Source organism: Parasteatoda tepidariorum, chromosome 11 (genome assembly GCF_982258835.1).
Source record: "Parasteatoda tepidariorum strain Cologne lab strain chromosome 11, Ptep-v5.0, whole genome shotgun sequence".
In the NCBI taxonomy this organism is placed as follows: Eukaryota; Metazoa; Arthropoda; class Arachnida; order Araneae; family Theridiidae; genus Parasteatoda; species Parasteatoda tepidariorum.
This window is the reverse complement of record NC_141765.1, coordinates 48,309,131-48,335,949: the sequence shown is the minus strand read 5'-3', so window position 1 is coordinate 48,335,949 and position 26,819 is coordinate 48,309,131. Positions and strand designations below refer to the sequence as shown.

Here is a 26,819-nt window from a genome sequence, read left to right as displayed (position 1 = left end):
TAAATATATATAGAAAAATGGAGTAATAAAAGAATTGTATTATACTATCTTTTTCATGCAGGATTTCATAATTTAACTTTTCCAGATAAGTTCGATATTTAGTATTTATTTATAAAATTGAAAAAGTGACTCAGGCTTTAATGAGTTAAGCATTTTTTTATTACTTTTTCAACCAGTTAACAACTTTTACAATGATTGTTAGAAAAAAAAAAAGAGTCATTATTAGACATAATAGAATTTAGTGAAAAATAGCTTTCGTGGTTTAAAATCACAATTTTTTCTTTAAAAAAAAAAATAAGAAAAGAATTTTTTCATTGCCTGAAAACTCATTTGCTCAACTGATATTATAAGATTTAATCAGAGCTGTAGGTCATGTAAAAAAGTAAAAGATTATGATTAAGTTTTGAAAGAATTGGTAAGCTATCTTTTTTTATTTTTACGAAATATTATTTACAAGACTTTGTATTTAAATGTACAGAGAGAAATGGAATTTTAAAAAATTGCATTTGTTTATTTTATTGGAAAAATGCTTTGAAAACTTCTTCGCCAAAACTTGTATAATTTAGTTAAGATATGTAAAATTTAGATCATTTTTAGTAAAACGTAATTTAGTTTTATTGTTGCTCATAAACATTTTTAATCGAAGAAACATATAGAGTATAAACAACTAGAATTCTAAAAAACGGTATAAATTCTATATAACGAAATCGACTGGCTTAAGTTGAAAAATTTGCTGTGGAGAAAAATTCTTTGTTCTGTGGTTAGAGATTTTTACATGCATAGTACATAACAGATTTTTACAGAAATTGTTGCAAAATATTTAGTCCGTGTTTTAAGTTCTAAAGTATATAGCTATGAAGTTTAACTAAAAAGTAAATGAACTACGTATTATGAAGTTATTAAATTCTATAATTGAAATTCACAGAAAGACAATTGTGGGATTAGTGCATACGAAGTTTTAACAATTGTGAAATAAAAACCATGTATATATATTTTTTTAATCAAAACGCTGGATTGAAAATTTTCATTCTGCTTTGTTTTATTATGATCTTAAAGTATTTCCCGATAATCTAATGATATTGATAAAAAATTGGTTTGAAATTATAAAAACTTAGTATTACAAAAATTTGATATGAAGTCATTTTTTCTACTACTACTCTTCAGATATGATTGTTACTTTAAATATTTTGCTTACCCTATTTTACCTTGCCTAAAAATCTTTATCAATTTAAATTTATGACTGGTTGGTTTTACTGTATAATGTTAGTTATTTCTAGCATTAAGTTATAGAAGAAATTATGTATATGAGATTTTACATATTAGCTTAACGCGCTCACTTTGAAAGTTTTATTGGCTTTTGTTTGATTCAGAGAACGAATTGCTGAAATTGCCGTTACTTAATGTGATTGATAAAAAAAAAAAAATGGATGAATATTTTGGATAAAAAAACTAAGATTAAGGAAAAGACACTGAGTACACCTTATGATTAGGATGTTAATAAATACAAAAAAAATTGTAAATATAGTAAAAATATCGAGGTAACATTTTGCTACAAAATTTTTCCATTCAAAAATATATTTATTTGATTATCTCGAGAGCTCGATTTGTAGAGAGAACCAAGAGAAAAATCTTAGCAAAGAAATAGAACTTTGGAATTCAAAACGAATCTGCTTGATTCCGTTAGTATCCAAAAACATTACCGAATCTGTGAGAGATATAAATATGTAACCAATTAGTGCTTAATAAACGTTATTTTGGGCTCACTTTTTGAAGCTCCTAGATCAATGGGATTTTTTTGAGCCTGCCTTAAGATCTAATCTTTATTTTTACACTAAATAATTTTTATGCATAAATATAAAACTGGATTGATTATATTTAGGGTAATTGGGAACATAGGTATGGTTAATATATTCTTTAAAATAAAGCAAATGAAAACAATCGAAGAATCAGTCTGCAAAAATGTACTTACTGACATGAATCTTTTGCTCTAAAGCAGAAAATGCTCAACACATCGAAGTACGTGATCAAAATATAAAATTGATCACTGTTAATAGCTACTGATTAGATTTCACGTATCGGTAGTAAATCTTCATGGTACATACGCTTGGATCATAAATATGCTGATTAATTAATGCAGACGATATTTAAAATTACGAAATCAGATACAAAAACCTGCTTTTTCTAATTAAATATACCTTTTTTCTTTTGTCGGATTTGGATTTTTGAATAGCCACAATCAGGAAAATATGGTCCCAATAGTTAAATTCGAAGAGTGATGAAAAATGTGGGCACCTTAATATTAATTTTACTTTTTGATATTTTACTTTATCCCGGAAATTTTTAAAGCAAAGTTTATCTCTGAAACTTTTTCTCCGAAAAATTTATCTCCACAATTACAAAAATCGTTTAAATCAATGATAGTTCCATGCAAAAAAAATATATGTATGTATAATGAATAACGGTTGAAGAATTCTTTAATTTTTTTAGATATGTAAATTTTTACATCATTTTGAACTATGCTAGGTTGCACTGGCCATCAATAATAAATAACAAAATTTAAACGAAATCGACCGAATAATTTCTGAGGAATAAAATTATAAGAAATTCGTATATTCAAATTTTAATTTCTCACGAACTATTCGATCTTTCAAAATTTGTCTTATAAAGTTATTTAGATCAAATCGGAGTAAAAATTTGTATACCGCTCTATTAGAAGAATTTCAGCCAAGAATAAATTAAATCATACGAAAAAAGTTTTTACCTGAAAAAACTTAATGAGCTTTGATTAATGCAGTTTTATAAATGTGAGTAAAAAAAAAGTTTTTCAATACGTTTCTTTTGTTTCGGAGACGAAATATGCAAAGATTAAACTTAACGCTAATTGGTATGAATCTTTCGACCGCTCTCCTGCCTAAACTAAAAGAAGTATATTTTCCAGATTGCGCCCCCCCCCCACATTTTGAGGGTCAATAAATAAATCCGTCGAAAAACTATGTTTATTAAGAGAGAAAGTATTTGTTAACTTTTGTACTGAACAAACAAATCAAGACCTGAATATTTTTACGCTTAAAAAGTCTTTAGTTAGAGAGTATTTTAATGGTTTTGGAAAAATTAAAAATTTTGTCATTGGCAACAATGGATTTTTTTACATGTTTATTTTGATGAGTGAATTGTTTACCCCAAACTTTTCTAAATAAACGAATCCCGTCACGTAATTAAAATAATAAGAAAAACAAATGTGTTGTCTCTCTAATTGCTGCATTTTTACGTTGGTATGCACTTGTGTAAATTATTTTCTCTTTTTTAACCATTATATTTTTACCTGATATGCCAAATAGAAATTACCCCATATACCTAGATTTCTCCAACTCAATTTAATAACTGAACAAAACGAACACATTTTTGCTTAGTTTAAAAGTAATAAAATAGTATATGAAGACGAGTTTGAGCACGAAAGCTACTTTCAGCTAACAAGCCAATGTCATATTTAGATCTATGTTTCTTTTTTAGGGACGATTCTAACAATGTATGAAAAGTTCATATGAATTTTTTTAGCATCAATATCATTAAGTATTCTTTCCTTAAAAGCTTTATCTATTAATGGTCGTACGTATTAAGTGCTTTGGTCTGATGTGACTATGCGTTTCATTGTGTTCTGAAAAAAAAGTGTTAAGTTTATTTACTTATGAGTGTTCAACAAATATTTCGTAAAGATTTTTGTTAAAATACTTCGTGATTGAAAGTGTCTAAAAATTTTTAAACAAAACAAAAATCTCTCAGACAGTTTTTTTTTAACCCATTTTAGGCCAAGCATAGAAATTTTATAAAATGCGGTGTTATTTTCATTGAAATATGCTAAGATTACATTCATTAAAACACAAAGAAGTTTCGTGCATTAAAAATATTTTATTTAAAAAATAAAATGTTACGAATACAGACCATGGCTAAATCATTTAGTTGAACACTAGTTTTTTTTTATGCCATGTGTTTTATTCTATTTACGGAACTTGCAACTTTAATCCATCATAAAACATGTGATTAATCTCAAATGGAATAATGATACTTTTTCAAAAGTAAAATATGTCTAGAACCATTCCATGTTTGTTTGTTGTTTTTTTTTTTTTTTTTTTGTTAAAAAGCGCAGTTGGAAAATTTCTCAACAGAAAGTGTTTGCTCTAATAGAATTACTGATATTTTACAGATGTCTTCAGAATCCTTGAAAATAGCAGAAAACTAAAATTAATGAAAAATATACATCACAATGTTAATAAAAAAAGTATCTATTGAAATGGGTTTGTGGCAATATTTTTAGTTTCGTTTTGAGCGTTAGAAGTATTTTGCTCGTTATGTGGTACAAACTGAACAGAGTTATTTACATTTGCCGCGACATTTGTCTCGCTTATCTGAATTACACCTTGTGATTTAACAATTAAATTTTCTAAATTCCTTTCTATTTTCGATTTCGCTTCAATACCCTTATCTTTATATTCTTCACATAAATCTATTTCAGCTGCCATATCCTCTATTTCAATTTTTAACTGCACTTCATCATCAGCTTTAATTAAATCATTTAATTTTTCTGTGAGCTGAGATTTTAAGCTCAAAAGCTCATTCACTTTCATTTCTTTCGTGTATTCATTCGAAATTTCAATTCCTATCGTATTTTCTATCTTAGTTAAATGCTTACTAAATGAAATTCTTAACCTTTTTCGTTTTTCCTTAATTCGTTCTAAATCCATTTTATATATCAATAAATTGGAACAAAGAAAAATGGACCTACCTCAAATCTCAGCGTTTCACTATCTGAAGATATTTTCATCAAAAATATTTATTCCGTGCCAATGAATGAATGTTCGTAATTCATAGATTCCTCGTAATAGTTTCATAGATTCGTAATTTATAAATCACCACAATTTCCTAATTCCATACTAGATAACGTCCGTTGGTCACCATGTAATATTTGCTTTATCAAGCCTTTAGGTTGCGTTATTCAATAGTGATATCCTGTCCGTAATTGTAATGATTTTCCAAATTTCTCTTTTTTATCTATTTATTAAACATAACAATAGGAACACTAAACATAAACACAAATAAACATATAATTTTCCTGATTATGCATTATATATTCAAATCGAAAAATACAAGCGGTGGTAATCGACTCGATTACTTCGGCACAAATTAGCATTCCGTCACAATGGGTTAGAAATATTGCTATAGAAATGGGGATTGAATTAGCTGATGTTAGTACCTCCAATAAAATACATGTTTTAATTGGTTCGGATTACATATCACAAATTTTAGGTGAAAGGAACGTAAGAATTAGTAAAAGATTGATCGCAGTGGATAGTATTTTTGGAGCTTTACTACAAGGACAGGATAAGGAATCCAATTCACCGGAGGTGCCAGTCAATCATTTATTTGTTGAAAATGAAGAATTAGATTGTGATAGGATTAAGAATTTGTGGTCATTGGAAGCAATCGGTATAAATGCAGATAAAGAACTATCTCCGTCAGATAAGGAAATTTTGGAATCGTTTGAACAAAATACGACATATTCAAATAAAAGATACGAAACTCGGTTATTATGGAGGGCGGATAATAGAGAATTGAATAGTAATTATAAAATTGCAAAACGTCGTTTATTTAGTTTAAACAAAACATTCGAGAGAAATAAGGGATTATATTTAAAATACGATGAGATCATAAATGAGCACGTACGGGAAGGAATTGTTGAAAGGGTAGAAATGGATTTAGATAAAAATATAAATACAGGTTATTTTCTCCCACATCACGCTGTAGTACGCGAACAAAAGGACAGTACAAAGGTTAGGGTAGTCTTCGATGGATCTTCAAAGGGTAAAGGGGAATTGTCATTAAACGATTGTTTAGATTGCTGTCCAAACTTAAACCCGGATTTACTAAAAATTATTTTGAGGTTCAGATTGCACAAAATTGCAATTTGCGCTGACATTCAGCTTGCATATTTGGAAGTAGGGATCGCAGAACAAGATAGAGAATTTTTAAAATTTTTGTGGATAAAAGAAAAGGGTCCTAATCTCGATCTCAGCAATCATAATATCCAAACACTTCGATACAAAAGGGTTACATTTGGAGTTAAGTGTAGTTCATTTTTGTTGCCAGCAACAATAAGATTACACATAGAGAAATATCGCAAAGACTATGGTGAAGCGTGTGAAATGCTCCATGAACTCTATGTAGATGATATGATCGACGGAACTTCTGACGTGCAGGATGCCTTTCGTTTGAGTAAGGAGATGATATTCATTCTTGGACAAGCTAGCATGAATCTACGTAGATGGACAACAAATTCTCCGATTCTTAGCGAAGCATGGAAACAAGCTTTTATAGATTGCCGAGAAACATCTCAAGAACTAGGCGTACCTTTAAAGATTTTGGGACTTATCTGGAACAATGTTGAGGACAACATTAGATTCGACATTCGACAGTTTGAAAATCTGAGATTGTGCAAGGCGATAACTAAACGAATTATCTTGGCAGCATGCGGTATGCTTTTTGATCCCATTGGACTAATGAACCCCTTCAGTATTAGAATAAAGCTTTTGTTACAACAGATTTGGGAAAAAGGCATTTCATGGGATGAGTGTATTCCCACTGAAATAAAGGACACATTTATTGATTGGTATAACGAATTAAAGATAATTCGAAACTTGGAAATACCTAGGCAATATTTCGAAGAACTGGATTGGGAGTCATTAGAGATTCATATTTTTTCCGATGCAAATCCTAAATGTTATGGAGCTGTAGCTTATTTCCGGATGAAGAATATTACGAGCTTTATAATGTCTAAATCTCGCCTAGCCCCTTTAAAGAAGCTTACTTTACCGAGGTTAGAGCTGATGGGAGCATTAATTTCCGCAAGAATTGGAAGTTATCTTAAAGACACTTTCTCTAAGTTAAATGAGAAAAGAATATTTTACTGGACAGATTCTACAATTTGCCTACACTGGATCAAGGGACAATCCGATGATTGGAAGCAGTTTGTTAGAAACAGAGTGATAGAAATAAAGGAAAAAACCAATCCGGATCATTGGCATCATTGTAGCGGAAAAGATAACCCTGCAGATAAACTTACACGAGGAATGAATGCACAAGTTCTTTTAAACGATACTGTTTGGTTATCGGGACCTCCATGGCTAAAAGAAAGGAATATCCCATACGATGAAAGCGCCTCATGTCCTGACTTGCATAACGTTGTAGGAGAGAGACGAAAAGTTGTAACTTTACATTTAAAAACTGTATCTATTCAGCCGTTACTGAATCTTGATAATTATAGTGACCTAAACAAAGTTTTCAGAATTACAGGATACATATTTCGTTTCATTCATAACTGTAAGGCAGCGCACGAAAAGAGAATAGGAGCAATCACAGCGAGTGAACTAACCAAACGCGGAAACTTACTGGATTAAAGTTGTGCAACGAATTGAATTTGAAAAGGAATACCTGGATTTAAAAAACAATAGTCCCATACATCCAAATTCGAAATTATACGATTTAAATCCAATTTTGTCAGCTGATGATTTAATAGCATTAAAAGGAAGGTTACAAAATTCAGATTTCGATGTTCAATCAAAGCACCCAATTATCATCCCAAAAAAGACAAAATTTACAGAACTCTTAATATTTAAAGAACATAAAAACTTGTGTCACTCTGGTGTTTCGGATACACTTACACAATTGAGAGAACGATTTTGGATAATCCGAGGCAGGCAAGCTGTAAAAACTTGTTTGAATAAGTGCTTTAAGTGTAGACGATTTAAAGTTAAACATGGAATTCAGGTAGTTGCTCCATTACCTGCAAATAGAACTTGTGAAGCCAACCCATTTGAAGTTGTAGGCATCGACTTTGCTGGTCCTGTGTACTCAAAGGACCATGATAAAATTTACATCGCATTGTTTACATGCGCTGTAACGCGAGCAGTACACCTAGAAGTTGTGTCGAGTTTAAGTACAGAACATTTTCTTTTGTCATTCAGACGATTTATCTCCAGAAGAGGCATTTGCCGGATTGTGAATTCTGATAATGCTTTAACTTTTAAAAGTGCTGACATTGAACTCAAGAGACTATACATGAACATTAATGAACTCGAAGTTCAGAACTATTTTAGCAAAAAGGGTATAGAGTGGCAGTACATCGTTGAACGTGCTGCATGGTGGGGAGGATACTGGGAGAGAATGGTTCGAATAACAAAAATCGCATTAAAGAAAATTTTAGGGAAATCATTTGTTTCATTTGAAGAATTGCAAACTATTTTGGCAGAAATTGAAGCTATAATTAATTCGCGTCCATTAACGTATGTTTATAATGAACCTAATGAACCATTCCCTCTCACTCCTGCTAACTTTTTAACTGGAAGAAGATTAACAGCCTTACCTAATTGGTCAGGCAATGCAAATTTTGAATTATTTAAAGGTAAAAGGGATTTGATAAAAAGATTTTTGTATAGGGAAAAGATTCTAAATAATTTTTGGAAAAGATGGAAAAAGGAATATCTTCTTCTGTTAAAAGGTGCAAATTTCAACAAACATGTAAATGTAAACATTGAATTTAATGTAAATGATATAGTTTTAATAGGTGACGAGAAAATACCAAGACAACTTTGGAAGTTAGGAAGAATTCTTGAATGCCACAAGGGTCGAGATGGCAAGGTAAGATCAGTCTCTGTGAAAACATCTTCAGGGGTCATAAGACGCCCAGTACAGTTATTGTATAATTTAGAAATTGCATCAAATGAGTGAGTAACAAATTACAAGTTGATTATGAATAAGTGAGAGTAACAAATTACAAGTTGATTATGAATAAGTGACTGTTTTTATTCTAATTCGAATTTATGTTTTTTTTTTTTTTTGATATTGTTTTCATAAATTTTTGTATGATTCATTATTTATGTCGTGAATTGTTAATTTGGTAGTTTAATGTAGAATTAGTATTAGTATAATTTTAAATTGTATTTGTAAATTGTTTTTGAACTCTCTTTCGGGGCGGGAGGATGTGGCAACTCAAGCCACGAATAAGGTTAAATCCCCACAAAAGGGATTTCTACTAGGCGTCTTCCCTAACCGAGGGAGAATTCAATCAGAATGAAACTTGAACTGGCGAGATAAACATCTCGTGGAATCGGAAAATCCGATTTGAATATATAATGCATAATCAGGAAAATTATATGTTTATTTGTGTTTATGTTTAGTGTTCCTATTGTTATGTTTAATAAATAGATAAAAAAGAGAAATTTGGAAAATCATTACAATTACGGACAGGATATCACTATTGAATAACGCAACCTAAAGGCTTGATAAAGCAAATATTACAGGGTTAATAGTCTTTCAGTTGTTTTTACTACATTCATTATTAATGTATTAAATATTATTAACAAATTGAGACCTAAGCCTTAATAGGCTATAAGCTTATCTTAAAACTAGAAATCATGCATTTGTGCGGCTTGATACATGAAGAACGTAAATCTGGATTTACCAATTATTGGTAATGTGGCTCAGAGGATAATTATTTACTTATTATTACTAGAACATCCAAAAGCACTTCAAATTTCAAAGCATCTATTACCTGATTTAAATATTAAAACGAAAATAGAGACATAAATAAACTTTATAACGTTAACAGCGTATTAATCATATTCAAATGAATCTCCAAAATGGCAGCTGTTTATACACGTGATCGACAACGCCCAATCAAAGTGGCATGAAGGTGACGGGAATGCAGGTAGTAGTGCATAAAAACTCACAGTTTTTGAAAGATCAGGAAAAAATACCCTGGAGTTTTGCTGATTAAAATGGAAATTTTGAAGATAAACTTAACAGGCTTATTTCAGTAGAAATTGAAAAGGAAGCATTTGAACAGCTTGTTATACTTAATTTCATTGCAACGATTTTCTTCGCACTGTTTTTTTCTGAAAACATACCTCAATACTTCATTAAAGGTCAAGTTTGATATTTTTAACTTCATAAATTTATTACATTAATTACTAATTATAATCACTGTAAAATGATAAATTTTTCTCAAAATATATATGTCATCAGCAAAAATTATATGGATGGTTGACTAAATGTAATCAATAACAATTTCCGAGTGTATCCCTCCGCTTGTGTTATGCTTACGAGGCGATGTGTAAACTAGCTTAATATTTTAGGAAGTTTTGTTAATGTGATTTATGTTTAAATTTACTCGTAATTTTACCATTCATAAGAGTTTTCTGCAATTTATAAATTTTAACTGGTTGTGAGCTTAAAACAAATTGAAGAAAACTAATATCACAGCATAAATAAAGTGTAAGGTTCGCCATGTTTTGAATGTTTTTGGCTATACTTGTGTAAAATATCACCATTCATAAGAGTTTTCAGCAATTTATAAATTTTAACTGGTAGTGAGCTTAAAACAAATTGAAGAAAATTAATATCACAGCATAAATAAAATGTAAGGTTCGCCATGTTTTTGGCTATATTTGTGTAAAATATCACCATTCATAAGAGTTTTCAGCAATTTATAAATTTTAACTGGTAGTGAGTTTAAAACAAATTGAAGAAAATTAATATCACAGCATAAATAAAGTGTAAGGTTCGCCATGTTTTGAGTGTTTTTGGCTATACTTGTGTAAAATATCACCGTTAGTTATTTCTTTTGGCTGCATCTTGCAGGGTATAGCATGCTTGCGGAGTCCTCCAAACTCATATGTTGTTTGTTTCATTGAAATTTACATTGAAAGAACGCGTTATATTGTAAACACTGCAAATATAATAATATTTGATGGTGCCCTTTTTCAAGCTTAAGAGTAAAAATCAATCGAACGTAGTAACCCGGAAATCTTAGGACGAATTTTTGCCCCTAGCAACATCTGTGCTTAGCTTCACACGGTCAATTATCCATATTATTATTATCATAAAAAAATAAAAATTGTTACGCAAGAAATTGAAAAAGACATAAAGAAGAATGCTATTTTTCAAAATACACTTTCGAAGAGTTTGCAAAAAGTTCACAAAAATCTATTCAACTTATTGACCCCAAAGCTTCAGTTACTTACGCTAAAAAACGCAAATGCATTGATTTGAATGCCAACTTCAACCGTTGGGAATAAAAAACCAATAATTTTCAAAATTTCTTTCCCAAAAACCTAGTTTATTCTTTTCGATCTATAGCAACTCTACGTGCAGTAGAGGCCTGATTCTTCATTTGTACAGTCCGCAAAAAAAAAAAACGAATCACCCTGAATAACTTTCGTTCTAATGATCGGATTTTCACGAACTAAGTGTCAATCTTAATGGTTTCTGGGGGTGACCTCAAATATGCTAATTAATTAGTGCTAACTATTAATTAAGTTACGAAATCAGACACAAAAACGTACTTTCACTGAATAAACATATATATTTTCTTACATATTTGGATTTCTTATCCTCAAAATATAGGGGGTAGCCGCAATCTGGTAAATGTGGTCCCCATAGTTTGGTCAGGAGAGCGATTCAAAGTTCGTACCCCTTAATGTTAATCTCGCCTTTTGCGTTTTCAGTCATATTTTCAAAACTAATGAAGCAATTCAAAAAAAATTGCACCCACTCATAAAACTCATTTACCCAAAGCTAATTTCATGCAAAAAATAATTTTTAATAATTATTTATTATTTTTTATTATTTAATTAAAGTGATGATGAAAAAATATTGAATTATAAGGTATAAATTTTTTTATACCATATTAATCTACATATTTTTCAATTGAAAAATCTAAAGTTTCAACTGTTTTTATTTATTAGAAGCTGAGAAAAATTAAAATTAATTATTTTTAAAAAAATAATTTGGCGACAATGAAGAAATAACCAATTGGGGCGATTAATATTAAAATGTGATAAACTTGGGAGGAACTTGACTTCGCGCGCGTAGCGTAAAATTTCATTCATATTTTTTTCGCTAATAATCGTTTGCTAATCTTTTTATTTTTATTTCTTTCACACTATAAAATACGATGTTTCTTTTTTAGTCATTTAATAATTTATTTGCAATTTAGTAAAGAATTTTGAATAAAAAACACTTTATTCAACAAATGTCTAGTTTTAAAAAAGCGTGCTTCTGATAGAATACACCAGATTGTGCTTATTTAATTTGCTTATTTTTTATTTTTTTTATTTTGTTTTTCAATAACTGATACAATTTCAATAATATACATACGTATGCATAGATTTGGAATAATATATTTATCAATTTCTTGAATATATATTTTATAAATATTAATAAAAATGCGTAGTCAACATTTTTAAACATCTCTCACAACATCGCAAATTTCTCAACATCTTATAGGGTAAACTAAACAATGAAGGAACACTTAAGCTTAGCTTGCCTTTAAAAAAAAATCATAAAAATTTCAAAATTTGTAATTTTAGCTAAATGATGGTTTCGACATATTTGTTATTAAATGCAAATTATGTAAAAAAAAGTTAGATAACTTACATAATATTGTTTTAAGCTTTTGGTGGTTTAAATAATAAGTAGTAAGATGACCAAGTGAAGGAACAGTTCTTACCAGTGAATAAACACTAAATTTTCCAGAGAATGAACACTTAATTTTGATAATGTTTGATGCTCGTTAGGAATCCATAGGCCACACAAATGTCTAAAAACAAGATTTTTCTTGGAATTACGACATATAACCATAGTTAATGTGGAAAATTTTACTTTTTTTTCAGTCATGGAATGGAAAGTAAAATATGTTTGAATACATAATTTTAAAAAAATGTTTTTCATTTTTTTCTCACAGTTTAATAGTCCGTTCTAAATTATGAATGTTTATCATTGTGTAATCTGATGATGTTTTTATTATTATTATAATTCGATCATTTTTTTGTTTAATCTTTTCCTCATATTTTTTAAGCTTTTTTTTAAATCTATTTAAGTATTTTTTTTCTCTTCGTCATGAGTAATTTATATCTTTTTCTTTTGATTTAACCTTCCTCTTTTTTCCAAATTTTTGGTCAATGTAAATGCATCTTCGAAATTTCTTTTGATTTTCCAGTTCCATTTCCAGAATTCCTCACTGGATAATAAATGAGAAAAAGGAGTTTCGAAGTTTGAGTAAAACCCATCTCTCATTGACTTATATCTAGTAGTTACTTATGAAACCAATCGTTTTTGCAACTAACAATGCCTCAAGAGGACTTATCTCAAAATCGGTTTTCAAGATACTTTCATTATTAATGTTATTGTCTCAGCTTCAGAGACAAAATTTGATTATACAATTGTTCTTTTTGAAATAAATTCTTCAATATTGAGAAAAGCGCAGGCTATTGGATATTTGGGAGATTAAACTTTTCTGTCAATGTTCCTTCAAAAATTTGCAGCATAACTTGTGAGATTTCCTTCTCAAGCTTCTGAAAAAATAGCGCATCGTTATTCTCGAAGCATATGTTTTGTTGATAAGTTGTCTTGCTCATTAACTCTTGGTGTCTGTTTTGCATGCATTTGTTACAGTCAACGTTTTCTACATCGAATGAAAAAATATCGCATTTCATAAAAGCATTTTAACTTCATCAGTTGATGCCTCAAATCTTATTTAAAAATGGATGTAAAATTTTCTAGACATATTGTTTTACAATTCTTTTGTTTTCAAGATCTAACGAGATTTCCAAGAATTACGTAGAAAACTAAACCAGAAAATTTGTTTTGAGGAACAAAACTTGCTCAGTTTCAAATTGATATGAGATTTATACCTATCCAGAAGAAGCAAAATTAGGAATTTGATTGCATTTTTAATTTGCCATGGGTAGAAACATTTGCAATATATTTGTAAAATGTTGCTGCGGTCATCGTTTCATTTCATGAATAGCTTTTTCCAATGAAATATGTAACAGGGACTGATTCTGTAATATCTCTACGAATTCTTCTGTAAGGAAAAACTACCAATGGAGGTACTTTTTCTTTCCTAGGTACTTTAGAATATAAATCCTTATAATTTTTAAGGCCGCAGATTTTTTCCGTTTTTGGGCAGTATTCAACTCTTGTTTCATTCGCATTGTAAATGCAATCACTTTATAAAAGGATGTCAGGGCTACTTCCCTCCTAAATATTCTCTGAATTTCTTAAAACCAGTATTTCGAATATTATTCTCTAAGGGAAGTTTTGCCTTTTGAAATTATCTTCGCATTGCACTGAGTTATCGGTGGATGTCACCTTAAAAAAACTTCACCCATTTTTCACCTAGATAATTGTCTTTAAATGGATTTTTCCTACCAGTTCCCGTTAGGACATTAAAGACGACAATAGGATAATAATTTAGCTAATTATTGGCACAAAATCCTGCAATTCCATTCAAGCTTTTATTATTATATTTAGTTGTTATATTTAGTTAATAAACATAGTTTATTAAGGAGTCTAAGGTATGATGTAATAACTAATCACTACATTTATAAAGATAAATAATAAATTAATTATTATTATAATTCTTTAAATAAATTTAGCAATTAAATTTGCATATTTAAATGAAATAGTTATAGGAACTATTCATACAATTAACTGAATTTTAGGAGTCCTCTATGTCGCTGAACTACTAATTATCCAAGTAAAATCATATTTCACACATACTATTCATTCACTGGGAAATCTATTCTCAGTGAAGGAACATGCCTGTTCCTTCACTGGTTAGAAGTTGTTTTTTTACATATCTCATAACACTTCATATGGTTAGAAGGTACAAGAAAATTAAAATTTTTCTTTTATTTTCATTAACTTGAAAAAATCCCAGTAAAGGAACACTTGTTTATACATTGGTTTTTCATCGTTCTGTAATCCAGTTAATAAACACCCCCTAATCTCAGTACTTATGTTATGATGCTTAAAATAAATAAAACGTAAATTCAATGACCATATTTTGAATTCTTTTTTTCACAATGAAAAGAAAAAGCATTATTATATGCAATTAATTGTAGTTTAAACGGATAACAACAAACACTGACCTTATAATTTTGTCAAAGAAACAAGGCGTTGAACAGATACTAACAAATTCAAAACTTTTTCCAGAGAAGACTCAAAGACCAGATAACTAAATGCATTGTTAAAGAACTTCCTATTGTTAGGTAGTAAGCTATTCTTACCAATCAATCTAAATTAAAACGTTTAAAATCTTATTTCTAAGAAATACCTATGAAATGCTCCTTCATTTGTTGGTTTACCCTATATCATCCTAATCTTAAAAGAAATTTCCGGAAGTGTATCGCAGAACTATTTTACCAACTATTTAATAAAATTTTAACATTTTAAAATTTTTATTCTTTTTCATTTTACGTTTATTATTTCTTCATTAATATACTAATAATTTTTTAGAACTTTAATTTAGATTTTCTTTAATTTAGGTTTCCTTTTCAAATTATAGTTAAGTTTTTTTTAAAGAATTATTGTCTGCTAGCTAAGAATAAAACCTTGTTAAGAAATTAAAAACATTCAGCTGTTTAAAATTATTTAATGCAAAACAGCTGATTATTTACTTAGCATACTATTTTTTTGAAAAAAGAATATAAATTATTGATTGTCTTTTTTTTTGTTTCTTGTGACTTCAACTTAGATTATCTAAAATAGTGTTGATGTTTTATAAGTCACTACAAAGAGGATAAAGATACCGAACATAAAAAGCTGTGGAATACGTAGCCAATTTTTTTAGTGTCTTAAAATATCTCAGTATCTTAAATGTCGTCCTACTATCTTAGTTGTGAAATTAAATTTTTAATTTTCTGACCACGTGTGATTCACTAATTATTTCATTATATCTTTTACTCTTTATGATACCAAGTAGATTTTTTTTTCTGATAATACACTGAACTATTTAGTTTAATTTTCTACTTTAGCATGATTTCCAAGATATTATTGTAGTATAATTTGTTATCAGGAAAATGCCTTATTTTGTTAATCAGGAAATACTAAAAATTGAAATTTGTAAGGATTCTGAAGCTGTGCACACAATACACAATTTCCGACCTTATTTTAATAAAAAAAAATTTAAAAAAAAACGTGGCAAGTAGGCTAACATACTTTTTACAGAAACTGTGAAAACTAATTTTTCCTATATTTCGTCAAAAGAGGATAAGAATGATATTGCTCCAAGAGACCTACTCAATAATTTCGCTATTTCCAGAATGAAATCTGTTTGATCGAAACATATTATTCCTTGAAAATTACACGAGGGAAAAATTAACTTTTATTATTTATCTAAGCTTATTCCATTTATTTAATGATAGCGGTATTAAGGTTAAGGATATGCGTCGGAAGCTCCGTTTATTATTATACTATAAATGCATTAAATCATGTAGCTTGAATAATTTATTTTAAGTAAATTATTTAATAATTTTAAGCAAATAAGGGTGTAAAAATAAACTCGATCGAAATACTCCGAAATTATACCCTGAAATATACGTAGAATAAACTTTGGAATCGATATATAAAAAATACCTTTTCAAACAACTTCGAGTAGGACGGAAACGCTAACTTGTTTAAAAAAGTTGCAATTGTTACTATTTAATTTCGATTCCTGGTACTAGGGGACATTCCATTTTCACATTCGACTTTTGAAATTTCAATTGTAAACGGAATTTTTTTATGACCTTAAACTAAAATGTTAAGGCTTGCAGCAAAAAAAAAAATTTTTTTTTTTACTGCATTAATTTTTTTACAAAGAAGTGAATTATTATTTTTTCAATCTAAGAACCTGTGCCTATAACATATGTAAAACTTATTTTAATATCGAGTGAAATAATTTAATATGTTGTGTAACTAAATGAATAATCCCAAGAAACTGAATCGAAAATATAAAAACTTCATTGATTTAAAAGAATAATAGATGATAATAAAAATAGACATGTTTTGAGCGTCCAATAATAAAAGTCACAAGTTATCCAAGCCTGACAAGTCTTGAGAATGGGCGATTATATTTGAAAACTCGAAACATGTCGACTTTTACTTCCCTCTTCATATGTTTCGAAGCCAGTTGAGTTTTTATCGTCAATTATACTGTTTTACATTTGGGTCTTGATCATTATTTTGATAAGGATTTTACACTAGTTAAAGTAAACATATGCATTTTAATATTTTATCAGGATTCATATGGTCTTTAAAAATGTAAGAACATCAATATTGTAAAAGTTATATTTAACTTAAAAATTAACATTTTGACACCAGATATTTTGAGTTAATGAAATTAAATATTTTATCTCTTAAGTTTTTGTGCCCCCATTTCAGTATCTTAAGGATCTTACGAGCTCTGTTTAAAAAGAGATCATCAGATATATATAAGAAAGCAAAAATAACCGTAGTAGCAGTATTTGGTGGTAAATGTAGCTTATCGTAATTGAAGAATATGCTGTGCGACATTTTATGGTGAATTTGCGAACGTATAAGTTTCAGAATGTGTCGAAACATGAGGATGCTATTTGCTAATCATCTTTATCCAAAGGAAACGATGTAACCTAAATATCTAGTAGAATGAAGCGATTTTTTAAGCAATGAATCCTACAATTTGCAACATATTATTTCAATATCTTATTCTTAAACATAACTTATTTCAATCTTTTTAAACTACCACTAAACATTCAGCAATTCCTTGGGTTATAGAAAAAAGAAATATCGTAAATTATAGAAAGCCTTGTGAATGTGCATTAGAATTATTATACAATCTACATTTTATTTTTCAAGCACTTTTTTTTCTTCAAATTTTCTTGCCTAGAAGACTCGATTAAAACTGTAAAAATGATTATCCCTAAAATTTTGTATATAGCTATAATAAGTTATGCTCATTTTATTTTAGTATAAAATCTTCGAATAAATATAGTAAAAACAGTGTAATCTAAACAATATCAGATAAAAAGTTCATGTATTTAAATTCTAAAAACTATCATAAATAATTTATAAATCGATTCAAATTTACTTCTCAAAGGAGATTAAAATAATATTTTTTTTTGCTTTTTGGACAGAAATCCCCTAAAAAAATTGTTTATGGCCTGGAAACTTCGAGATATTTTCTATTAACAATAAATTAAGCCCCTCCGAGCAATCACTGAACATTATTTCAATTTTTTTACTATCAGAGTTTGGTTGCGTAGCAACCTAGTAAAATTAAGCACTCCTCTTTTGAATTAGTCAATGGGTTATCTTAAAATATTTATTTGAGCAGGCGACTTTTTTTGGCGGTTTTCTGGACTATCGCCAAATATATAAACATTTATTGCGGCCCAATTTACCACCCAATTTTTTTAAAATTTTGTCTACCCCCACTAATTCAAGGGTCTAGATTCCAAATATGTAAAAAAAATTGTATGTTTATTCAGAGAAAGTACGTTTTTGTGTCTGATTTCGTAACTTAATTAATAGTTAGCACTAATTAATTAACATATTTGAGGTCACCCCCAGGAACCATTAAGATTGACACTTAGTTCGTGAAAATCCGATCATTAGAACGAAAGTTATTCAGGGTGATTCGTTTTTTTTTTTGCGGACTGTACTTGGTTTTTGCACTAATTGAGCAATCATATTGTTTACAGTCAAAAATGCATTAAAATTTAAAAAAAAAATATTGCATCGATTCCCTAAATTATAATATGCCGGAAAAAATTATTACCAATAATAATAAAGTATGAAATCAATTTAATAAAGACGTTCGGAAGAAAGTAAATGTTCTGGCAGGCTAAATGTATGAACCAAATGGGAATCTCGGAAAAACAAGGTACACACTGTTTTCCCTTCTCCTCTGTCAAACGGAATAAACATATTTTAAATGGATTTTTAATAGTGTCTTTTATAATTTTGTTTAATTTACAAGTAGCTGAAAATTTCAATTTATTCACTATTAAATTAAATAATTTAAGTACTATTATTTATTCACTAGTACTAGTATTTATTCACTATTAAATTAATAATTAAGTAGGATACTGATACTTATTTCAAACAAAAGACAAAATAAAATTAAAGGTTTTAATAGAATTAAAAACTTAAATATTAGGCCGAGTATTTGCCATCATCACAAGAAATGAAAATAAATATTATGAAAGTGAAAAATGAAATCGTAATATTTTGTTTTAATAAATACTATACTTTTAATTTTTTAACGTACTGAAATTAAATGTATTTAATCAATTTATCACTAAAATAGGATTTTTTCATTACTAAATTTAGTGATGTCTAGGAAATTGTTCAGATATGTTAAATAGTTAATAAGATTTATAATAGATATACTTTGCAGAGGAACGAAGTTTTTATTATTTTTTGTGCGGAAATTTAAGTTTTGACTTTTTTATTTGCTTCAAAATTGCCGAAAATAGAACTTATAAGTAACGCATTTCAGATTCTATATGTTTAAACAACAAATAAATTGCCTGTAAAATCAGTTTAATTTAAAAGTTAGCACTCAAAAATCATAATGAAACAAATTCATTTCTTAATTAGCAATTTAATTTCAGCAAATCTTTTATGCATTCAAATAGCTAAAACAGACCGTAAAAATTACACGCAAAAATTATATCAGATTTTTTTCTATTATCTGTTTGAAATATATATGAAACTTGCGTCAGAGAAGAAAAGCCATGCTGTATTTTCCTTTTGCTATGAAATATCCCGTACATTCTATCTATTGTAAATCTTAGATCCTCTAGATTAGCCAATGTGAACGACGCTTACACATTACAAATTGGCTGATCTAGAGGACCAAAGTAGAAATAGTAGTAGTACTTCATTCACAACGTTGCACCATTACAGCTGCACTATGAGGAGCTATTGATGAGGATCTGGTAAACATATCTGAAGATATGCCATCACAATTTTGATCCTCTGCAGAGGGGATGGTTCCTCCGTTTTTGTAGCCCTACGATCTGCGCACGATGTCTAGCACTTTATGGTAGAACAGTTTTACAAGGACCTATACCGCGCATCCTCGGTCCCTTTGCAGGCTTATCAAACACTGATTGCATCGGCACACTGATTGCTGCCAGTCATACTTGACTGTAGTGTTCAGCGGTGTCTTACGATCAGCCCTCAGTGGGAATGAAAATTAGAACAATGAAAATTAGAGCTGAAAAATTATAATGAAGCAAATTTACTTCTAATTCAGCAATTTAATTTTCACAAATCTTTTATGCATAAAAATAGCTAAAATAAACCGTCACAAATTATGTCAGAATTTTTCCTATTATTTGTTCGAAATACGTAGACATGCGTCAGAGGAAAGAAAAAAAGGACCCTGGTTGTACTTAATAAAAAAATTGCCGGTGCATTCTATAGGCTTAAGCAATACTGAATTCACTGTTTTAGAGGACTACTGTAGAAGTTAACTGGAAAATTTTAATGTAACGGAAACACGTTTTCCTATTGTTTCTCAAGGAAGACACAAAAGAATGACCTACTTTTAAAAGTGAAATTACGACATTTTTGTTAATAATTTATAATTGTCATTTCATGTACCATTAATAGATAAGGCAATATGATAAGTTTTTTCCTTTTAAAAGCGATTTGAGAATCGTAAGGAGTCTTCAGCAAAATGTATTACAGTGTGAAACTATAAAAACTTTTTTAGTGATTAAGAAATTGGGTTACTGGGAGAATAAAAATGTTGAAAAATTATTGCCAAAAAAATACCCAAATTGTATTCTGTCTAAGATGGTATGTATTAATATCAAGTTATATAATTTCAAACCCTGCCGATTTGTGGGGAGTATTAAAAAGACTTTTTCTGCAACTAATTTTTAACTTTTTGCATTTTCTGCGAGTTTATGATGTGTTAAAATAGCTTTCTGAAATACGAACTTCTGGAAAAGTTAGAACTAAAACTATATTATGACTACAGCACATCTAAATTTACGAACTTCTCACATCTTTCAGGAAACTATTCCTAGAAAATCAAAAAGATTTTATCCGATTTCCGTTTTCTTTTATAAGAGCCGCGATGGCTTAGCTTAGGGGGTAGAACGTTCGCCTTCCAATCAAGTGAACCGGGTTCGAATCCCAGTCGATACGAATTCCGCATCCAGCTTGCACCGATCACAGTGCTGACGTGAAATATCCTCAGTGGTGGACGGATCATGGGTTAAAGTCCCCTTGCAGTCAGGCAAACCGTGGGAGGTTCTCGTGGTCTTCCTCTCCATGTAACGCAAATGTGGGTTAGCTCCATCATAAAGTCCTCCACTAAATCAGAATTTTTCCCAATACTCGATCTAGATGTTCCCTTGTCTTCTGGATTGAGTTCAAAATTACAAGGCTACGGAGTTGAACATTGGTAGTCGTAAACCCATAAAATTGGGACGGCTGTTCAACGACGCTTATAAAATATAAGATCCTAAGTCCATTTCCTTAACAAAATATGTCCACAGACGCGATGAAACCACGCTTTTCTATTTTTAAAATTCTTATGAATTCGAACGACGTTCTAAAAATTTGTAAACAACTTTTTAATACTATTAAATCTATAAATTTGTTGATTTATTTAATAATCTCTTCTAATTATTTTAAACCTGTTAGTTCCATATGTATGGCGTGTTCATCTTTGCGAATCACAAAAAAATTCTCAAAGCTTTGAAGTAATTATAGTAAATTATAGTAAAACACAAAGTATGCATTTGTCTTCGCAGATCTAAACAAAAAGCCTCCTTGAGAAGGATTTATGAGCTGTAACAATATAGTATTACTACCATGTGGCAGAATTTATTGTTACTTCTGTTTTTATTCACAGATGTGACCTATTACTTTGGGTGTAGACATTTGATTTGAATTTAAAAGTACATTAAATTTTATAATGTAGTTTTTCGATTGAAGTACAGTTATTTTAAATACATTCACAATCAGAAATGTTATTTTTTGAGATCCTGTCATATTTTTTTACTGACTTGAAAGCTCGGAAATTTGTAAACCAGCAAGGATTGACAGTCTGAAGACAGGATTTATCATTATTTGTGAACAAGTTTTGAAAGTTTTTGCTAAATTTACAGATTTTAAGCATTTTTTGTAAAGTTTATGACCAATTTTTATTAATTTTAATATTTATTTATTGTAAATATTAGATGAGAAAATGACCTAAATACGAATGACCTAAATATACACTAAATATATACACGAATGACCTAAATATATACAAAAGGTTGCGTTTTGTTTGGTTAAGAGAACTCGATTTCTATTTTTATTCTATGTTTTTTTCATCGTAATTACCATATCGCATTTTACTCAATTTCTTTTATGAACTCGAAACTCTTCTCACAACAGATTTTGGATGCTTAAATTCGTACTTAAAAATAAAAATAAACGTATTCGTATTCGTAAATAATTCGCAAAAATAAACGTATAAGCAAAAAAAATTTCTTTTAATTTTTAATAATTTGAATAAGAATAAATTTTGAACATAGAAGAATACAGTAAAATTGTTTTACTGCGTACCTCTGTACATTTTGGGAAAAGAATCGAAGCGAAAGTTATCAAATTATTGTTTACAGTGCTTATCAAAGTAATTCCACCAGAAAAACTCAAAGTTATGTCAAGAAAAAAAGTTTTATTGTACACAAGGTGCTATTTTATACATAATACATTACATTGCTTCATACAATGAGAAAGATATTGCATTAAATATGAACTATCATCGAAATTATGAAAAAGGAAAAAGTATGAAATAAGCTGTTTCAAAAAAAAAAAAAAAAGATATCAAATTATTTGTACTAGAGATTTTATTTAATTAGAGACGAGAGACCCAATAGACTAGGCTTAAAAAGGCTCAATAGTACGATAATTCTCGGTTTCTTTCGTTTCTTTTCTTTTTCTTTCTTTTTGGATTGATTGAACAAACAATGTTGAAAATATATATCTCTTTGATCATTTTTTAATAAAATGAAAGCGTTAGAGATGTTATTATGAGTGGTGTTAACTAACGAAAAATAAATTGACATTACACTATTTACGGTTTAACTTCATCAGTTAATAGTATTAAAAATTTTGAAAGATCATATTCAAGAAAATATTAGAAACATATGCGACGGATTTAAAATTACCAAAGTTTAAAATGCAATATTAATTTAAAAGCTTACTTTCTTTTAGATATTGTGCTAAAACTAAACTGAAAGCTAAGTTCGTGAAAAGCAGGGTCGGAATAATAGAGTTGAGAATCCAGTATTTCAACTCTATGGTCGGTCGGAATAGTCTGCCTGGTAAGGCGTTGTGCCCATGTTTGAGAGGACGTGGGTTCGATCCTGTCCAGTCGAAGACTCACTGTGTACGAAATAATGTCTGGCACAAGCTAATTCGGCCGGTATCACAAAGTCCTTCAAGTTCCCAAAACAAATCAATACCTCTGGGGGTGCTGGATAGTGCTCTGATTCAGGTCAAAATTGCGATCTGCGGATGTATGGATGGTGTGTGAATGCGTCTTCCCTGTAAAATGGGATGTGACGTATGTAATGATGTCTCCAGATCATCCTCAGGGATGTTTCCCAGGCAGTCGCCAATAGCTCTAACGCAACATAAATGAAAGTACCGTATCGTGAAAAAGTGAATAAATTTTGAAATTTTTGTGTAAACTAACTATACAATTAAATGTATTTTCAACTTAAAGAACTTTTTTTTGTATGGGGGTTGATGTTAAATTGAGAAAAACGGTTTTGGGACAAGTGCGTCTTTGTATAACAAAATGTGCGTGTCTTCTCATTTTTTTTAAATAATAATAAATAACAAATATTTTGCCTGCATAAGAAACTTTTATTCTTCTTTGAAGAATATCAAAACAGAAAATTAAATCAAAATTTTTTACCATTTTGATAAGAATAAAAATTGACATCGTATTTATTAATTAAATACACTAGTACACTCTTCATTCTATATACTTTTTATTAATTTTTCTTCTTTCTATTGAATGTTTAAGGCCGACCAGGTGGCCTAGTGGTTAGCGTGCCTGACTGCGGAGTCGATGGTTGCGGGTTCGAATCCTGCTCAGGGCATGGATGTTTCTTTCTCTCTGTGTTCTATGACCTTTCTCCTTCGTGTGAATGTGACCCGCCCTATAAACGGATTTGTGGTTGTGTGACGTGAGCGACGCTGCTCCACCGCCGTGGCTTCGCCACAGGTGCCCACTGGGTAACGAGAAGAGAGTAGCAATTCTGGGGTAAGAACCCAATGGGACAATACATCTCAAGTCTCCGCCTTTAAAAAAAAATAGAATGTTTAAAATTTGAAATCAGCATTTCCAAAGTCAGTTTTAAAAAACTGCTATTGAAAATCAAAGGGACTCGGTACTAAATTAGGTGTTATCTAGTCTTTGTTCGTATTAGCTATTTATTTCATTGATTTAATGCAAATAATTAGTTCTCTATTTAATTAGTTTAATTAGTTAATTAGTTCTTGAAAATTAGTTCTCTATCAGAATTTACAAACATGTCGGCAAATCATAATTTCCAAATTATGTTGGTCAATCATAATTTCAAAAATAAATTGCTGTATCATAATTTCTAAATTATGTTGGTGAATCATGATCTCTTAAATATGTCAGCAAATCATAATTTCCAAATCATGTTGGTGAATCATAATTTCCAAAATAAATTGCTGTATCATAATTTCTAAATTATGTTGGTGAATCATGATCTCTTAAATATATCAGCAAATCATAATTTCCAAATTATGTTGGTGAATCATAATTTCCAAAATAAATTGCTGTATCATAATTTCTAAATTATGTTGGTGAATCATGATCTCTTAAATATATCAGCAAATCATAATTTCCAAAATATGTTATTGATTAATAACTTCCAAAATATGTCGGTGAATCATAATTTCTTAAATATCTTGGCCAATCATAATTTCTTAAATATCTTGGCCAATCATAATTTCCAAAAATATATTGACCGATACACATTTAAGAACAGAAAAAAATTGTGAAGACAAAGATTAACCATCTAGTTGAACATATACGACAACGCGGAAATCTAATCTGCGAAAAATGTGCCAGTTTAGATAGATTCTGTAGCAATAGAGTTACAAAGAAAAAAAAACTTTTTTTTTTTCAAATGATTAAAATGACCTAATATTGTTGGGTAGTAAGAAGGCCACCACACCGCAAGCAATGGATGAAACTCTCTTCCTGGTTCTGATCAAGTTGTTAATGAAAAAAAAAGTCATATTTGTTTTGAATGTTGATGAATTATTTGCGTGTGAATTTTGAAGGTTATTATTTTTGTGTTGATAATACCTAATCGCATGTTAAAACATAGTGATATTGTTTAAAATTTTAGCGAGTTAACGAAAAAAAAACTTTAGACTGCAGAATTTTAAATACAACAACATAAACTGAAATGTAGAAGTTCTAATACGAACCGGGAAGCAAAAAACACAGTAATAACTTCTAAACGTTAATTTTCTAAGAGTTCAACAACATCCCAACTTTTTTAAATTAAAGAAAAAGTGATGAAATCAATAAAAAGTCAAAATTATGCTCTAAAAATGAATTAATTTTTACTAGTATTGGATATTTTCTGCTACAAATGTTGAATCAGCCTAAAAAGAAGAAAATTGCTGATATCTACCTCGCAACGATTGGCAAATTAACTTTATTGTATGCTTTATTGTTTTAATAAATTAAAATAGAAATAATACTTTTTCTTTAATCATAAAATTAAATATCTATTTTTTGTTTATTTTTATTTATTTATTAATTTATATATTTTTGCAAAATATAAAACACATATATTGTAAAATATGTATATTGAAAATATATATTACGAAAAAAAAATACATTTAAGTAAGCACCTCAAACACTGCTTAGAAATATGTAAGAATTAAGTGTTCTTTATTTTTGTGATTAAATTTCTTGAAAACAAATTAAAAATGCCGTAGCTGAACTTGAAAATTGTAGCTACTAAACTATTAAATTTCTTAAAAGCTCACACTAAGAAAAAAATTATGGTTAAAGCTTCAAGAATATCGTAAAATTTACCGTGTTTCTAGCTCTAATAGAAACACCAAAAAGCTCGGTAATTTTTATCGAAGCGCTTTGGTAATGATTTTGGTAAAAATAGCAATAAAGTATGGACTAATATGAGATAAAATTCGGCAATTTTGACATAATACTTTAGAGAATGGCATTAAAAATATTTATTCGATGAAATTTAATTTTCAGTTCTGTGTTTTTTACTAAATGTGTGGTTGTAAGAACTGTAAGTTTAAAAACCAGAATTACCGGTAAACTGTTATCATATGAACGGAAAAATTACCAAATAAATAGTTTAAATACCATATATTTTCGTTTTATTTACCAGAATTATGGTTCTTTACTGGAAATGTCATCACCATGCAGGTAGTTTTACCAGAATTTTTTCTTCCGTGCATAAATCATAGCTCTCAGAAACTGTTTTATTTGTGTTAAAACAAAATCAGTATTACTACCAATAATATGAGGAACAATTGTTTCTTTCTTGGATAACAAGTCAGTTTTAAAATATTCCTCTTTGAAAGCTATAAATATCGGTTTAAACTAATAAGCCTATTTTTCTCATAAATTTGTTTGATTTTGGGTTCGGTTTGATTTGATTTGTTTGATTTTAAATTATTCGGGTTTTTAAAAAAAATGTTATTTATTAAAAATATTTATCTACCAAAAATTTTTTAAATATATATATATAATATAATGACAAATTTTATCTTTAACTCTATTGAAAATATTTTATCAGGGTAGACAGTTATTGAAAACTTTATAGGTATGCAATTTTTAGTTAATATATTTTTTAATTGGACTCAAATTAGGACTCAGAATACTAATTAAAACTTGAATGAAAAGGAACGAAGCTAATGAG

The 26,819-nt window shown here is 29.2% G+C and overlaps 3 protein-coding genes across 6 annotated transcripts in view; 2 read left to right on the top strand and 1 right to left on the bottom strand.

Annotated features, from left to right (window-relative positions):
- Positions 1 to 4,892, bottom strand: part of LOC107439178 (MFS-type transporter SLC18B1) — an 83,037-nt gene extending 78,145 nt beyond the window's left edge. Inside the window, exon 1 of the mRNA XM_087154341.1 lies at positions 4,781 to 4,892. Coding sequence (XP_087010467.1) covers positions 4,781 to 4,819 — 39 coding nt within the window. The 5' untranslated portion in view covers positions 4,820 to 4,892. The remainder of the gene's footprint in view (positions 1 to 4,780) is intronic.
- Positions 1 to 26,819, top strand: part of LOC107439180 (uncharacterized) — a 63,969-nt gene that overhangs the window by 707 nt on the left and 36,443 nt on the right. The gene's annotated exons all lie outside the window — the stretch shown is intronic.
- Positions 5,745 to 7,448, top strand: LOC147801803 (uncharacterized). Its single transcript, XM_087154495.1, has one exon. It carries the CDS (start codon positions 5,745 to 5,747, stop codon positions 7,446 to 7,448), a length of 1,704 nt encoding a protein of 567 aa, XP_087010621.1.